At 43.0% G+C, this 18884-nt stretch overlaps 1 protein-coding gene across 1 annotated transcript; it reads left to right on the forward strand.

The window, feature by feature from the left end:
- Positions 1-6908: 6908 nt before the first annotated feature.
- Positions 6909-13507, forward strand: LOC139663855 (uncharacterized). The gene is made up of 7 exons (XM_071542618.1): positions 6909-6945; positions 7374-7543; positions 8667-8905; positions 9143-9316; positions 12326-12499; positions 12692-12738; positions 12918-13507. Exons 1-7 carry the CDS (start codon positions 6909-6911, stop codon positions 13505-13507), a joined length of 1431 nt encoding a protein of 476 aa, XP_071398719.1.
- The last annotated feature ends 5377 nt before the right edge of the window (positions 13508-18884 follow it).

Consider the following 18884-nt stretch of genomic DNA (forward strand, 5'->3'; position numbering starts at 1 on the left):
TTTTGGCTGTTTTTATAGTTATCGTTATAGTGAGTCACGGTCATTCTAGTTACTTGGAACAAATATCTTTATAGTTATCCTTCTAGATGTGAATGGGCCTTAATATCAATACAAGGCATGAATGCTGCATCATTTGTTTTTTATTCGTTAAAATGATCACATACATAAATGACAGATCATGTTGGATTCAGTGAAAGAGAAGCAGACAGCAGGAGGACTCTGTGCTCCACTGGTCTGACACGACTTGATGTCCAATGGTTTTGTTTTCATCTGTGCTTCCTGCTCTCCTCCCTCTGTGGCCTAACGAGCTTTTTATTGATTGGTGGATTCTCATCAGCAGGAAATTAATTGGAGTCCTGAGAGGTGAAAGGCAGCCAATTACAATCAGTCTGGCCTCAGAAAGGCACCCGGCAACACTCAGGAATGGAGATTATCAGTGTCATTATCATAATTAGTAGTAGTATATTGTATACGCCCAAACTTTATTCTTTCTTTCTTTAACACATTTTTGTCCCTCATACGATAAAATGGGGGGACTATGGACTAGACTGTTGTCTGTCCATCACACATGAAATCTCAGATAATCTCAGATAATCTGGTCTGATTTATGAAGTTTGGAGCGATGATGCATCTTCACATTGTGTTCCAGCGATTAAAAAATGACACTGATTGGCCAAATGGGGGCAATTTGATTAAATGTGAATTGTTTTTACTCTGAAAGGCCATAACTGCTCCAACACCGCTCTGATTCTGATGAAACTCGGAGGACGATGCATCTTGTTGTGGAAAAACATGTTTACATTTTCTTTTTTTAATAAACTTTTTGTTCTTTTTCTCTTTCTTTATCTTAGTTTACTCTTTCCTCATCAGGCTTTCTTCCCTCCTGCTGCTGCAGAGCTTTGTGTTTGGATTTTCAGGGATGGATTTCGCCATGTGAAGCGTTGCCGATGGCAACCAGCAGTGTGTTGTAGGAGCTGTAGGTGTGGAGTCATAAAGGAAACAGTCCACAACACAGCAGACCAACTAATACTGTAGACCTATTACTGTTTACTAACACTGTGCAACCTGTACTGGACAAATTCACCTGAGACTGATTTCAATCAGTCTCAACCATTAACAAAATAAAGTAAAAATAACCACTACTACAACTATTGGTAATAATACATGTAGTAGAACTTATACCATTATATACCATTCTATTCATATATTAAGCACAATCTCATTCCTCAGTTGAATGCTGTCTCTGCTTTCAGTAATTTTCCATTCTCCACCAGTTTGAGATAAACAAAAGTTCTGCCCAGAGACGGCCTTGAGTGTCCGGTAGGAACTGGATTTTGTTATGCACCGAAACTTCTTATCAGAAGAAAGCTAAGATAGGGATGGGCCAGGCTTTCTGGGGATTCAGCTGTAAGACAGAGACAGAGGCTTGGTTTCTGGCCCTTTACTGATCACACCTGTTGTGAAAGCATCGTGCCTCGCTGCAGCAATAAGAGAACACAGAAAGACATCTCTACGATCTCCAAGTCTCTTTATTATTATAGAAATTTCCACAACAATACACATTTAAAGTCAGTTACACTCAGACTGAGATCAGCCAGCCATTGAATTTTCCACCAGTTTTCATTTAATTTCTTCACTGAGTTTCAGCATCAAGTGGAAGGAAAAATCTCTGTGATGTGAACTGCTGAAAGCCAGAGCTGGTACTGCACACACACACACACACACACACACACACACACACACACACACACACACACACACACACACACACACACACACACACACACACACACACACTGCTTCCCCCACTCACACACATACATACACGCTCCCTGTTGTGTTAATTTAGAATTAGTATTATTATTGTGACTTTTACTTTTTTACCTGATTATACTTGAACTGTATTGACTGTCTCCATTTGATACATTACTAGTATAACACATTTAATGAACTGTTGCACAGTAGTTTGCCTCTTGTTCATTTCATTTATTGAAGCCATCCTCTGCTGTTCAACAATTCACAAACCTGTGATTTGATAGGACAAATATATTTAGTAATCTAAATATACTATCCTAATTAATTTAATGAATTTGTCATTAATATTTGGAAATTTTAATAACTTATTAAAATTCCAAATGTATGGTCCATTTTATGAGACTGATTTAATGAACCACATTTAAATATTTTTAGCAGGAGTAATGTCAAGTCAAACTGGAGTTTTCTAGAAAATATTGCAACCTAGAGGGAAAAATTTAATTAAATTAACTTTTAGAAATTAAAAGAAATATATTTATAAATAAATAAATAAATAAAGTATAGCAGGAATTCACTGACAAACGGAATATTCAGAAAGCAAACCGGATGGAACGTCTGCCCGGCCTCAGTGCTGGCCCAGAGCTAGAAGAGCAGCTTTAATGGAAACTGAACAGATATAGAGCTGATTGGTCATGTGGTGTTGACATAATCAGATAAAAGGATTAAAAGTGTGTAGAATGTGAACAGGCAGATCTCATGTCCCGTTCAGCTCCAGTCAGGAAAATGTGAAACCAGTTGGTGATGTGCCATGGAAGAAATTATTCACTTTTGGTGAAAAAACGACATGTGGAACTGGAATATCTTGACAGCTGCATAGTATTGCAGAGGTATGCGCTCTACTGGGTGCCATCGAGTTATTATTATTATTATTATTATTATTATTTTGGTGTACCAGTCTGTTACTGTTAGCCACTGGGAGCTGCCCAGTATAACCAGACTGTTACTGTTAGCCACTGGGAGCTGCCCAGTATAACCAGACTGTTACTGTTAGCCACTGGGAGCTGCCCAGTATAACCAGACTGTTACTGTTAGCCACTGGGAGCTGCCCAGTACAACCACAATAAGTCAGCAACCATATTAAAGTTTGTCCACTTTAGTCTCTGTTCTGTATGTATCCTGCACAGTGTAATACAGGCAGCATTTATAGTTAAAATGGCCAATCTTTGCTGTTCCTGGTAGCCTGGCTGCCACCTGTATATGAAGGAATCTTTCACCCAAAAATGAAAATTTGGTCATTATCTTCCCTCATGTCAGCTGAAACACTGGTGAAGTTTGTATGTCAATATAACACACAGCAATTTAGCAGCTTTATAGCAGCCTTCTCCAAAATTACTGGATGGAGATAACTTCTTTAGAGTTCCAAAAAGGTAAAAAATGACCATAAAATCACTCTGAACAGCATAATCCAAGTGTTCTGATCATTTCTACTGAAACTATCAGTAATTTCAGCCTGACAGTCTCAGTGGGGTCAGTTACATCAGAGTGGCACAGACTTGAAGTTGAAATCATCACTAGTTGCATCATCTCAGTGATTCTGTTCACTTTGGCGATGAACATGTTGGTGAAATCTGCTGAACCAGAGGGCAGAGTCCCCAGGTCCAAGTCCTGGATCCACCAAACGCCTATCCGTGCCTTCATGGACGACTTGACCGTCACCACTGAGTCGGTACCTGGTGGCAGACGGATCCTGCAGGGGCTTGAGAGGCTGATAGGGCCAGGATGTCATTCAAGCCAGCAAAGTCAAGGTCCCTGGTGTTGAAGAGGGGGAGAGTCATGAACAAGTTCCATTTCACCATCTCAGCCACACCAATACCTTCAATCTCTGAAAAGCCTGGGGAAGATTTTTTTGACAGCAGCTTGAGAGATGCAGCTCGAACGGATGCAGAAAAGAACAGAGGCAACTGGTCCAGAACGAGGTGAGAGCAGAACTGAGAGTGAGAGATCCAGCGGAGCAGTGGGGATGAAGCAACAAGGAGTCTGGACAAGATGTGAGCAAGCAGCAGAGAGAAAAATCACATAGGCTACGTACACACTGCCAGAATTCGGTAGTGACAACCGAATTTATGAATGAGAGTGAATCCGCATATTGTCTGGTACACACTGGAGCAGAGTGGAGTAAAATTACCAGACTCTGTATGTACAACATACAGAGGATCAGAGGAGTCACTCCACTCCTCTGATCTTGTGATGGTTGTAAACAATGTCTGTAATCATAGTAATGTTTACTTCAGACCAATATGGCGGCTACCATTGCCTGTATTTTCAGTTTACTTGACACCAGTAACACCAGTAACCAGAGGCGTCAGTTTATCCATAACAAACGCCACTGAAAGTAGCGTCATATTCTCTTTTTCCACCGCATGAACTTGATGCTTTTAACCGCAACATTTGGGCCCGAGACCTCAGAACAGGTAGGAGCAATGGCAGTTTTGAGGAAACAGACTGGACAAATTCGGTTGTCAGTATCTGAGGGTTTTCAGGGAGTGAGTTCGGTTGTAGAATGCAGTTGTCACTCTCCTTAATAACTGAACTGTGTGTGAACATAACAGGATTAAGCACTCCAATGAGGAGTGACAACCGTATTTAGTTGCAGTATGTATGAAGCCATGGTCTGACCTATGGCTGGCAGAACCACACCGCAGATAGTCTTACCTATCTAGTTTCGAAGGCCGGGGTACGCACACACATGAACGCAGTTTTGAATTCAATGGCTACAATGGCGATTTCAGCTAAATAATAGTGTAAGGCCCCGTGTCACCAAAGACCTGTGAAAGAAGCGCTGGCGCTGTTCTCTCATTAATTCCAATGGAAAAGCTGCGCTTACAGCGCCTACGACCCAAAACTGGTACCTCACCTCTTTTTAGCACTGAGCGCCGTGAGCGCTGGACCGGTTCTCTCTGAAGTGCACCACTCGTCAATGTCAGAATTCTACCAACCAATGAGGATGAAGCAGGGGCGGGACCAAGAGCCGGCATCCTGCCGTGTTGTAGCGAACGTTAGCTAGGCTAATGTTTAGCAATGCAACAACACCCGGAGACGTTGTCTCAGTGCTCCCTGTTCCAGCGCTTTAAGCGCTCAACAGGGCGGTTGGTGGACACGTTACCTAAATGTAGGTCTTTTCAAGTCAGTTTGGGATCGGTTGGCTTCCGGAGACTTTGGTTATGCTGGACAAGCTGTATGGAGTCATTTTATGGTTATTTTCCGTTATTTTTTTTAACGATGAAGTCAGGTCCCCATTCAACCTCGGTTGTTTTGGAGAAGGCAGTAACAAAGTTTTGCTGTGAAGCTAAATGACTGTTGCACGGAGTAGCAAACTTAACCCGATTTTCCATAGGCTTGGGGGTGAGTAGATAACGACTGAATTTTCATTTTTGGGTGAACTATTCCTTTAACTGTAGAACCTTGAAACATTTGAATCCTGTGCTCTTATTTGAATGAGCGAATTCAAATTAAGTATTTAAAACGTGTGTGTGTGTGTCAGGGTAGGAATTTCACGCCCCTCGCTCTGGCTGTGATGCCCGTACGCCCCTACGGCCACCATGGCATTTGTGCCCTGCTACTGTCAAAATCTCGAGGTTGCTTTAAAAGCGTCAGTGGTCTCTTAGAACTGCAGCAGTCCTTGTAGCTTGGATTGGTTGTGCGCATGTGCGCGCCAGCGTCACATCGCTTCAAAGCCACTAGCAGGCTACACTGAATTCATTTCGGAATATCAAGAAAACGGGAGCGCAACTGAGAAAGACTATATACAGGTAAGCAAGCTAGCTAGTTATGGATAGATAGATAGCTGACTTATTTAGTGCTTAACTGAAAAAACCTCTCTGTTTTTAATACCACTTAGTTTAATGTTAGTAACTTACTTCGAGACAGCCACCAGATGGCGACGAAGAGCCAGAGCTCCCACCATAGAGCTCCAGTCTGTCTGGACTGAAATGGCTGGTGAAAATCCCCAGAAGATCGCTATGAGTCAGAAACAGTCTCAAACTCACGGTAGAAACGTGAGTAACTAAAATCTGCCATTTTTGGCAAAAATAACAAACCTTGGTGAAATATTTTGGCAAGAACATAGATTTTTGTCAGTGTGACTGTAAAATGTGAAGTTTGACTGCTACGTTTCCCTGGAAATGGCGGACGTTGTATTGTTCCAATCGTGGTGCGTTTAGGGTCATTGGAAAGCTCGGAATTTCTAGTTTCCAGCGATACCAAGCAAGCATGTTATTGTAGACTGATGAGAAAATTATCCCATATCTTTTGATCACAACTTGCTCTTATATTCACTAAGTTTATATTTGTACGACTTTATTGTTAAAATACTTCGTAATAAGACATAGTTTGGACAACATACAATTGGTTTACGGATTCTGAAAGCTGAACACCCCATGGTTTCAAAACAGTATAACATTCATATCTTCTATTAATAGACCACCTTCCATCGCGATTTTTCGTAACTACGCCATGGGGGTAGACCCGGTACCGGGTCCGTCGGACTTAACAGGATATTATTTGTAGGCTCCAAAACCTCTTATTTACCCCAATGGCCTTTGTGCCCTAAAAAATTTTGTGACACCGAAGGCCAAATGGCCTTGCCCCTAAAATGATGAAATTATATAACCCACGACCTAATATTTATTGTTTTGTGTCTTCCAGAGTTCACCAGGAGAGGTCAGAGGTTCCCAGTGGTCAGTCTGCCCAGGAGCATCAAACAGACCTGGACTCCATATTTATGGTGTGTAAATGTACAACAACACCTTTTACTTCACCAACAAGTGAAATGCAAAATAAACATTCAGTCTCCATGCTGCACTCTTTAGACCAGCAGGCTTTCAGTCTATGATGGATCTGATGTTGTGCTCCACAATTTTAGTTACAAAGTTTAATATATTATTCTGTATATTATTGTGTTCCAGCTGCTTGAGGAGAACATCTTCACCTTTGTGAAGAACGAGCTGAAAAGATTCCAGAGGGTTCTGAGTCCAGATTACTCAGAATGCTTAGAGAGGCAGAGGGAGGATGAGGAGGTGGTGGACGGTGAGGAGGCAGTGCAGAGGAGCAGCAGAGAGGCTTTTCTGCAGCTCACACTGCACTTCCTGAGGAGAATGAAGCAGGAGGAGCTGGCTGACTCTCTGCAGAGCAGTAAGACGCTTTTAACAGGTTTAACATGATGGAAAGAGGAGATGGTGGAAAATGGGAGAAGTCCATTCAAAAACCTGCTGTGAATCTAAACATTTGCCAAACGAGATCTATTCAGTTCAGATTGAAAGGTAAATGAGCACAATCCCTGTAGATAATCTGGTAAAATTATTTTTTTTTTTCAATTATTTTCTTAATGTGAGTGTAATACGCTAAACACAGTGGTGCACATTGGAAAGAAACAGCACCACACCAGTTGCCTTTCACACTGAGCTGCACACACAGTCAGGACCTGTTTGTCCACTCACCAGTGATGAGCTGAATAGATGCCATGGAGTGGAGATATGAATACATTTAACAAGAAATGTTCACATTTCTCATGTTTACCAAAACATCCACTCATTGACATTATTTGTTCTTTGTTCATTCAGAGACTCTTGCTGCCATCTGCCAGCGTGACCTCAAATCCAATCTGAAGCAGAAGTTTCAGTGTGTGTTTGAAGGGATTGCTAAAGCAGGAAACCCAAAACTTCTGAAGCAGATCTACACAGAGCTTTACATCACAGAGGGAGGGAGTGGAGAGGTCAATGATGAACATGAGGTCAGACAGATTGAAGCAGCATCCAGGAAACCAGTGAGACCAGAAACAACAATCAAATGTGGAGACATCTTTAAACCCTTATCTGGAAGAGATAAACCAACCAGAACATTGATGACAAAGGGAGTGGCTGGCATTGGGAAAACAGTCTTAACACAGAAGTTCACTCTGGACTGGGCTGAAGACAAAGCCAACCAGGATATACAGTTCACATTTCCATTCACTTTCCGAGAGCTGAATCTACTGAAAGGGAAAAAGTACAGCTTGGTGAAACTTCTTCATCACTTCTTTACTGAGACCAAAGAAGCAGGAATCTGCAGGTTTGACAAGTTCCAGGTTGTGTTCATCTTTGACGGTCTGGATGAGTGTCGACTTCCTCTAGACTTCAAGAACAACGAGATCCTGACTGATGTTACAGAGTCGACCTCAGTGGATGTGCTGCTGACAAACCTCATCAAGGGGAAACTGCTTCCCTCTGCTCGCCTCTGGATAACCACACGACCTGCAGCAGCCAATCAGATCCCTTGTGAGTGCGTTGACATGGTGACAGAGGTGAGAGGCTTCACTGACCCACAGAAGGAGGAGTATTTCAGGAAGAGATTCAGAGATGAGGAGCAGGCCAGCAGAATCATCTCCCACATCAAGACTTCAGGAAGCCTCCACATCATGTGCCACATCCCAGTCTTCTGCTGGATCACTGCTACAGTTCTGGACCATGGGTTGAAAACCAGTGATAGAGGAGACCTGCCCAAGACCCTGACTGAGATGTACATCCACTTCCTGCTGGTACAGTCCAAACAAGGAAATGTCAATTATCATGGGAGAGCTGAGACGGATCCACACTGGACTACAGAGAGCAGGGAGATGATTCTCTCTCTGGGAAAACTGGCTTTTGAGCAGCTGGAGAAAGGCAACCTGATCTTCTATGAAGCCGACCTGACAGAGTGTGGCATTGATATCAGAGCAGCCTCAGTGTACTCAGGAGTGTTCACACAGATCTTTAAAGAGGAGCGTGGGCTGTACCAGGACCAGGTCTTCTGCTTTGTCCATCTGAGCATTCAGGAGTTTCTGGCTGCTGTTCATGTCATCGTCTCATTCATTGACTCTGGTGTCAATCTACTGTCAGAACCACAATCAACATGCTGGCGGTCTGCTGCTGGCCAAATGGCCACCTGGACTTGTTCCTCCGCTTCCTCCTGGGCCTTTTACTGCAGACCAATCAGACTCTCCTACGAGGCCTGCTGACACAGACATCAATCTGTTCCACTGTCTGAATGAGCTGAATGACTGTTCTCTCATGGAGGAGATCCAACAGTACCTGAGATCAGGAAGTCTCTCCACAGCCAGTCTCTCCCCTGCTCATTGGTCAGCTCTGGTCTTCATCTTACTGTCAGGAGAAGAAGAGCTGGACGTGTTTGACCTGAAGAAATTCTCTGCTTCAGAGGAGGCTCTTCTGAGGCTGCTGCCAGTGGTCAAAGCCTCCAATAAATCGGTGTAAGTGCATAGAAAACTGGATAGATTCAATATATGATGTGATCTTATATACAGGAAAATAAATATGTTCAAAGTTCTTGTTTGTCTTCATCACTAATTCTTCTTCAGGCTAAGTATCTGTCAGCTGTCAGAGAGAAGCTGTGAAGCTCTGGCCTCAGTTCTCAGCTCCCAGTCCTCTTGTCTGAGAGAGCTGGACATGAGTAACAACGACCTGCAGGATTCAGGAGTGAAGCTGCTCTCTGCTGGACTGGAGAGTCCACACTGCAGACTGGAGACTCTCAGGTCAGGATTACTGTTACTGTTCAACAGACCAATTAAATTCTGCTTTACATGCACATTAATGTCAGTGAAAATACCTGACCTCTGCAGGATTTTGCCATTTACAATAAATAACTTTTAGTGCTGGGTGATATGCCTGAAAATGTTATCATGATTAAAATTTTCATATCAGGCAATATTTAGTTATTGCCAGAATATAACCAAAAATAATGGCAGCGATCCTGTATTGAAATTGAGGAAAATTTAAAGCCCCTATGTGTAGGATTGGAAAATTGTTGATTTTGGCGACTCCTAGTGGTAGTCAAAAAAGACACCGTTGCAAACGTCTTTGCAACCTCTTAGTGGCGTTTGTGATACCCCACTTCATACAGCCACAATATTAAACAAAATACTGCACGCGCAACGTGTGTGTTATTGGCCCTATATGCACAGTGACATTCGAACATGGTGTGACCAATGTTACGCCTGCCAAATGAGTCCCTGATACCCCAACACCATGCCCCTATGAGAACTTCAGAGGTGGAGAGACCTTTCCAGCATGTCGCGTCCGACATACTAGAGTTGCCAGTCACGTCTAAAGGCAACCGGTATGTTTTGGTTGTTGAGGACTATTTCACCAAGTTTGTTAATCTGTATGCCATCCCTGACCAAAAAGCCACCACAGTCGCCGAGTGTCTCTTTAAGGACTACATCCTGAAACATGGGGTAATGGAAACACTGCACACAGACATGGGTAGGCAGTATCGAATCGGACGTGGTGAGACATTTGTGCTGAATGTTGGGTGTGAAGAAAACACACACCACACCATACAATCCAAAATCTGATGGCATAGTAGAAAGATTTAATAGGACACTTATCGATCAGTTGGCAAAGGCTCTCCTGTCTTGTGAAGGGGAGTGGGACTCTTTTCTGTTGCAGGTCGCATTTGCGTACAACACCAGTGTCCATGCCAGCACGGGGTTCACACCTTACTTCCTCACGCATGGCAGGGAGGCTCGGACACCTGTGGATGTTGTGCTGGGTCTGCTGGTGCAGGGCGACCTGGTGCGGGGCCCCCCAGGGGACTTCGCTAGTTCTCTCCTCAAGTGCTTGGACACAGAGTTTGGTCAGATGAGGGACAACAACCTTGCAGCGAGTAAAAGACAAAAGACTTACTATGACACCAAGCTAAGGCAGAACCCTTACGAGGTCGGGGATCCTGTGTGGTTCAACGATCCCACAGAGAGCCTCCGTAAGCTGGCTCCCCACTGGAAGGGGCCTTACTTGGTACAATGACGAATGGACAGGGATGACAAGGTGGGGGTTACATATTACATTAGTAGCCCATTTGGGGATGAGCCCCCTCTCTAAACCATTCATTATGACAGGCTGCGGCGCTACAACCTACCTGAGGCCTATCCTTTGGCAGGGCCCCCAAGGACTCCCTTTATCCTTTCCCCATCTGCTGCATTGCAGGGGGATGCTGCCTCCCCTGGTAGCCCCGCGGGCTCATTCGTTTCTAACACGGACATGGACTGTGATCTTGAACCGGATGCTGGTTCATTTGATTCCCCTGAGCACGCACTTGCCCCAGCTAGGTTCTCTCAGGCTGGGAGGTCAGCGCGACCCCCTGTACACTTTATGGACTATGTGATGGGCTGACTGTTACACGTATACATGCTCATGCGTTTCTGATTCCCTGTGTTCATGAGGGGGTAGCATGTGAATGTGATGTAACCTGCTGTTATGCACTTCTGATGTGCCGCTGTTTGCTGCTATGTTCTGTTACTTTTAATATGTTCAGGGTATCTCAGACAGAGTCTGACATGTTTTGTTACTTGAGTGCCTAGCACATGGCCTATTCATGTGTGTTGTGTTTATATGTGCACTTTTCCCCGTGTATTCTGTTTACATGATTTTTTTTTTTGCTGTTTTTTTTAATCTATTTTGTGCATATAAATGGGGACATTTCTTTCAGTAAGGGGGGACGTATGTAGGCGGTGGATTGAACAGTCTTCTATTGGTAATGCCTGGAGCGAGTAGGCGCAGGTTTCTAACGTCGACGGTGTTGTTGAGAAATAAATGGAGGCAGTTTCCTGACACGCCAAGAGTACAAGGTCCTGAGTTTTTGTATGCATAAGAGTATATTTGAAGCCCACACACCTCGGACACTACAGTAGCTGTACCGCAGATATAAACTACACAGGTCCTAAAAAATGGTTAAAAGCTTCAGTAACACAATTTGAGACCCTTATTGGTATTTCACTTACATGTGTAGGAGAAAGAAAGCCAGCTCGGTGTCGGTCTTAAACCTCTTCAGCTCCCATCTAGCTCTCCGGTGAGTGAACGCCTGGCCGCGGTTAACTCTGGTCGGTCTGATGCGGTGCTTTGTCACGCTCCTTCGTAGCTCTTTTAGCCTCTTATAGAACTAGTGCTGGCCGCCGATGGGTCCGCCGGGCTCCTGAGGTTTGGTGGGCGGAGTCTCCGGTCTGCCATGTTGCGGGGGAAACAGGAACTTCGAGCCGATCGATCCCCGGGGCTACCGGGAGCTCTGGGTCTCTTGCTCCCTTCCCTCTCCCTCTTAGTTGTTTTAGCCTCTTCTGTTATAGGCTTCTTGTTTTGTTTTGCTGCAGAGGGTCCAGCAGTTAGTCATGTCTTCCATGTTACCATATCTGTCATATTGATTAGCTTCACGCTGTTCAATCTAATCGACTAGTCTGCATTCAAACTGTCTGTTTTCTTCCTGATTTGGTTTGACTTTCTGCTATAAGTCAGTACGGCACTTCACGCCAGTTCATATCCACGGATACAAAGAATGAACAGACTGAAAGCAACACAGACTAAACCAATTTTCTCCACGACAAACTTTTATGGTATCAAAATTGGAGGATGATATAATCAGATACAAATTCTACACATGGGGGCTTTAACCAAGATAATTATCAATATTGTTTAATCGTTTTATCATTGGGAGAAAATGCAACAATATGTAGCTGTTTGCTGCTTGTGTGTGTGTGTGTGTGTGTGTGCAGGCTGTCAGGCTGTCTGTTCACAGAAGAAGGCTGTGCTTCTCTGGCCTCAGCTTTGAGCTCCAACCCCTCCCATCTGAGAGAGCTGGACCTGAGCTACAATCATCCAGGAGCCTTAGGAGTGAAGCTGCTCTCTGCTGGACTGGAGGATCCACACTGGAGACTGGACTCTCTCAGGTATGGAGAGGCAACGTCTGCTAGAAGGCTGAGAGTCACACACATTTTCTCTGTCACACTGAGAAGCTCAGGAATACTGTTTAATGTTTAACAGGAGATATGACTGATATTGTATGGAAAATCATTCATAAAGAAGGTTATTTACTGTCCATGTTTCCATCATTAAAGAGAATCTGACTTTGTTTCCCCCAGTGTGGACCATGGTGGAGTGCAGAGGTTGAAACCAGGTCTGAGGAAGTGTAAGTGTTTAGTTTGATTCATGAAAACAAAGCAACACACATTCATCAGTTGACATGGAAAGCCCATCTACACCACAGTATGTGACATCCATTCATTATGATGGCTGACATCATGTGCCATCATGAAACTGCTAAGAAATTCATGACTGCTGCTGTATTGAGTCTTGTTCTCTCATCAGATGCCTGTGAACTCACACTGGACCCAAACACAGCACACAGAAACCTCTTCCTGTCTGAAGACAACAGAAAGGTGACAGATGTGAGAGAGGAGCAGCCATATCCTGATCACCCAGAGAGATTTGACTTCTGGCCTCAGCTGCTGTGTAGAAATGGTCTGACTGGTCGCTGTTACTGGGAGATCGAGTGGGAAGGATGGGTTGATATAGGAGTGACTTACAGAGGAATCAGAAAGAGAGGAGAGGGTGATGACTGCAGGCTTGGAGGGAATGAAACGTCCTGGAGTCTTTTCTGCTATCGTAATACTTACACTGCCCGGAACAATAACAGATCAACAGACATACGTTTGCCCCCTTCCTCCTCTGTCTCTAACAGAGTAGCAGTGTATCTGGACTGGCCTGCTGGCTCTCTGTCTTTCTACAGAGTTTCCTCTGACACACTGATCCACATCCACACCTTCCACTCCACATTCACTGAACCACTCTATCCTGGGTTTGAGTTCTGGTCTGTGCGGTATGGTTCTTCAGTGACTCTGTGTCAGATAGAGGAGGGAGAGAACACTCACACTTTGCTGAGCAAAGACAGCTGCTGAAATGATAGTTCACTTTGAACAGGATCACACACACGCACACACACATACATATTTTCACACAACACAGACAGGCAGATACACATGCACAAGGTAATGCACCAGCACCTTATCCCCCATGCACTTGGCCACTCCTTCCTGGCCACAAAAGATGTCCAGCTGGTCTGGCCCGTCCCCCTCCTCCTGGTATGTGTATGGGTATATGTATGAATATGTCTATTATGTCTATGAGTATGTCTATTGATGACTTTGTATGTCTATTGGTAACTATTATGATATGGGTATGTTCGAGTATGTCTACTGGTGACTTGGTGATGAAATGCCTTGTGATTTTGCTGCAATGTTACGAACCGTTATGAACCATCCAGACCTCTCAGGTCGTCTGGGACAGGTCTGCTTTCTGTCCCCAGAGTCAAAACTAAACACAGAGAAGCAGCGTTCAGTTTTTATGCTCCACATATCTGGAACAAACTCCCAGAAAACTGCAGGTCTGCTGCAACTCTCAGTTCTTTTGAATCAAGGCTGAAGACTTTTCTGTTTGCAGCTGCCTTTTATTAAATCAAATAACTATTCATCTCTTACACTGCACTGTAACTTACTTACTTCTTGTGTTTTACACCTGTCTTATTCTATTTTAGCCTATATTTTGTTTTCTATTCTCTTAGCTCTTTAATGAACTTTATTTTTCTTGGTCTTTTTTATGAATTTTATCTTTTTCATTTTGTCTCAATGCTTTTAATGTTTATGCACTTTGAATTGCCTTGTTGCTGAAATGTGCTATATAAATAAACTTGCCTTGCTTTGCAAACCAATTTCCCCACAGGGACAAATAAAAGTATCTATCTATCTATCTATGACACACGCTGTGTCACACACACACACACACACACACACACACACACACACACACACATACAAACATGCAGTTATAGATTTCCCTGCCAGTTCTACAGTATTACTGTTTGAATCAGTCTGTCATTTGGAAAGTTGTGGAAGTTTGGGATTTTCTGGGTTAATTTGGGGAAGAATTCTTCTCTAATTTCTTTGTATTTTGGGCAGTTAATGAGAAAGTGACTTTCTGTCTCAACTTCTCCTGTTCCACACTGGACACAGACTCTTTTTCTTCTGTCTAACCATTGTTCCTTATGGAGCCCAGTTTCAACAGCCAGTTTGTGATCTCTGATTCTATATTTTGCCAAAATCTCTTTTGATGTGTTTTATATTTTATTGTTTATTAAGTATGTTGAAATTCTCTTTGCAGTGTTCTGTAGCGTTCTAGTTTATGTACTGACTGTATTTTGTTTTTCCATGGCTCCAAATATCTCAGTTTGTTAATTTTGTCTTTTTGTTTTAAGTGTGTTGTGGGAAGGATTTGTATGTTGTTATTTTGGGATTTTCGCTGTGTTGGTATGAATCTGAGTCTGATTCTACTAGGTGGTTCCAAAATTGTATTGTTCTCTTTTTGATTTTAATTAAGAGGGGGAATTGGCCCTGCATGCAAGATCTGGGCAGTTCCTATTGTCTTTGAGTATGTTTTTACAGAACTCTAAGTGTACTTTTTCAATTGGGTTTGAGTCCCAGTGCTCTTCTTTTATTAATCAACCCCAAATTTTACATCCATATAACAGAATTAGTTCAATAGCGCTTTGGAAAACCTTAAGCCAAATCTTGATAGGGGTTTTAATTTGGATAGGTGTTTACTTATGCTGTAATAGGCTCGACAAGTTTTATCTGCCAGCGCATTCATCGCCTTGACAAAATGTCCTGAAACATTAATAGTCAAACCTAGATATGTATACTCCATTGTGTGACTCAATGTTGTGTCACCCAGAATAAATTGATATTTTTTCATTTGTGATCTTTTTTTATATATAATTTTTGTTTTTCTAGATTGACTCGCAATGCCCAATTTTCACAGTAATTATGGAGTATATTCAAACCTTCAAGTCCGTGTTCTGTTTCCAAAAGCAGTAGCAGGTCATCTGCATAAAAAGACATGGTAACCCTTCATTTTACAGGTCCTAACAACGTATGAACTATTTCTAAGAAGACGTTAACAAAAAAAACTATTACACAGTAACGTGGCTAATAATTATACACCAACATATTTGCGTTCATATGTATTTACATAATACCAGACCTGTAAAGTGAAGCGTGATTATTTTCTATAATTCAATAGTAATTGCTTTGTATTTACATGGTACCGGACCTGTAAAGTGAAGCAGGTGTAATTTTAACAATAAATCATACAATGTGACCATGTTTATTTTCTTTATTGACATATAAATGGTGCATTTAAACAGACAGCATCTTACATTCCATACAGACCAGACCGTAAAGTGTCGGGGGGTCAGTTTTACAGATATTGAGCCGTTCTCTAGCTTTAGCCTATACGGGGGTGAGTGAAAGATTATGCATGCTACGAACTTTAGCACCCGCCTGGGAGCTAACATGACTAACTGTTCTGAATGCTGGCTGTGTTAGTTGGCTAACGCTTGGCCATATTAGCTTCCAGTCGTGTGCCTGCGTTCATTGTGCGTAAATTAATCTTCCACACCCAGGGGTCCATGCCTAGTTTAATACATCCATGGTCCATGCATGTCTCTAGCTAACGTTAGCCATGCCCATGTTAGCCTCAGGTGCTTGGGCCGGGGATATCTCTGCATACATGCAAAAAGGCCACTACATAGATGCCGTACTGCAATTATTGGATATAGGTAGTCCAACAAGCACTTAAAACATCGTCTGTATAATTTTTATGGGGGCTTAAGGGGTTCAATGTCTGAATTTTAAGTGCTCGTCGGACTGCCTATATCCAATAATTGCATCTATGTAGTTGCCTTGTCAGCTGGGATTCTGCTAGGACCTATTTAGCTCCAAGCTGGCACTTGAAGTGGCTACGGCTAGGACTAACACAAGCCAGGAAGACATAGCTGTGGGAATCATGGGATGTTTTATTTACCTCGAATGGTCTCTGGCGAGGGGGTCAATGATGATATTTGTATTTGTATACTTTATTATCCCCGTGGGGAAATTTGTCCTCTGCATTTGACCCATCCTATACACACACGAGGAGCAGTGGGCAGCCGCAGTACAGCGCCCAGGGACCAACTCCAGTTATTTTGCCAGTGCCTTGGTCAGGGGCACTGACAGGAGTATTAACCCTACATGTCTTTGATGGTGGGAGGAAACTGGAGCACGCGGCAAAAACCCACACAAACACAGGGAGAACATTAACAAAACTCCACACAGAAAGGACCTGGGACAGACTGGGGTTCGAATCCAGGACCTTTTTGCTGTGAGGCAACAGTACTAACCACTGAGCCACCATGCCATCCAGCACACAGTGAGCGCACAGTGCAAAGGTTTTTGAATGGGGACAGATATGTTTCTTTTTACAGTGACATGCATGCAGAGATATCCCCAGCGCAAGCACCTGAAGCTAACATGGGCATGGCTAATGTTAGCTAACTAACAGATGTATTTTAACGGAGACGTGGACCCCTGGGTGTGGAGGATTAATTTACGCACAACGAACGCAGGCACATGACTGGAAACTACTACAGCCAAGCGTTAGCTAACTAACACAGCCAGCATTGCAGAAAAGTTAGACATGTTAGCTCCCAGGCGGGTGCTAAAGTGTGTAGCATGCATAATCTTTCACTGATCCCCCGGTCTGGTCTGTATGAAATGTAAGCTGATGTCTGTAAACTTTAAATGTACCATTTAAATACCAATAAAGAAAATAAACATGATCACATTGTATGATTTATTGTCCAATTACACCTGTTCACTTTACAGGTCCGTTGTAGAAAATAGACACGCTTCACTTTACAGGTCTGGTACCATGTAAATACATATGCAACATGCACATATGCAATACAAATATGTTGTATAATTATTTGCCAGGTGACTGTGTAATAGTTTTTTTTTGTTAACGTCTAATTAGAATAGTTCATACGTTGTTAGGGACCTGTAAAATGAAGGGTTACCAAAGACACATGACTTCTTTTTCCTGTAATTTCAATCCTGCAGCTGCAGAGTTTTCTAGTTTCTCTCTCTCTCTCTCTCTCTCTCTCTCTCTCTCCCTCTCTCTCTCTCCGGTCCACTCTGTCCTGTTTTCCAAACTAAATGTTAAACTCAGTTGCAGAGTACAGCAGCATGTTGCAACAAGAGACAAGGCTCAGTTTCAAACCAGCAACAACATGTGGACGATCCACATCAGCACAGAGAGACGAGAGGCGACTGTGTGATTCCTCATGAAATAAACCATCACAGCAGAAACAGTAGTGATCTTTGGTAAAGGCTTTTCACTGGAATCCAAGAAACAAGAGAACTGCAGCACTCTGAAATAAAATACCTTCATTATGTAATCCTGCATTATTCTGTTTCAAGTGATAATCTTCAATATTTCTTTCTAAATAAATGTCTGTCCTGCTCTCTGTCTCTCTCTCTCTCTTACTCAACAGTGATCCAAATTATATCCAGTTCATGAAGCTTTTCCCCTGTCTGTTCTAAACAGCCGGTGTCTGGGCGCTCTTTCCTTGGAAAAATCCTCTGCTGTACAGGAAGTGATGCGTTTTGCTTTTCCGCTTTGTTTGGAATCAACAGAAGAAGAAGAACTGGGTAGTTAGCATGTGCAGTGATAGCCACCATGACTGAACAGACAAAGAAAAGAGAAACTCAAACTGCATCAACAAAGAAAAATCCAAGCTTTGCCCACACTGTTTGACTGACAGGTGATCTGTGGGATGTGCAGTACAGAAACACCACAGTGAGGCTGAGGGACGAAGATGGAGACTGGATAAAAAAAATCTGAATCTGGAGGATTACTACTTTTTGAACTTTTTAAAACCTTTTATATCAGTACAGCTCAGTACCTCTCAGTACAGCTCAGTACATCTCAGTACAGCTCAGTAGAGCTCAGTATATCTCAGTACCTCTCAGTACAGCTCAGTACCTCTCAGTACAGCTCAGTACATCTCAGTACATCTCAGTAGATCTCAGTACAGCTCAGTAGATCTCAGTACAGATCAGTACCTCTCAGTACAGCTCAGTATCTCTCAGTACAGCTCAGTACATCTCAGTATAGCTCAGTACCTCTTAGTACATCTCAGTACAGCTCAGTACATCTCAGTACAGCTCAGTAGATCTCAGTACAGCTCAGTACCTCAGTACAGCTCAGTACCTCTCAGTACAGCTCAGTAGATCTCAGTACAGCTCAGAACAGCTCAATATATTTCAGTACCTCTCAGTACAGCTCAGTACCTCTCAGTACATCTCAGTACCTCTCAGTATATCTCAATACAGCTCAGTAGATCTCAGTACATTTCAGTACAGCTCAGTACCTCTCAGTACAGCTCAGTACCTCTCAGTACAT

Source organism: Centroberyx affinis, unplaced genomic scaffold (genome assembly GCF_046629955.1).
Source record: "Centroberyx affinis isolate AG114_WGS23_722 - 3 ecotype Tasmania unplaced genomic scaffold, CSIRO-AGI_Caff_v1 ptg004134l_1, whole genome shotgun sequence".
Taxonomy (NCBI): Eukaryota; Metazoa; Chordata; class Actinopteri; order Beryciformes; family Berycidae; genus Centroberyx; species Centroberyx affinis.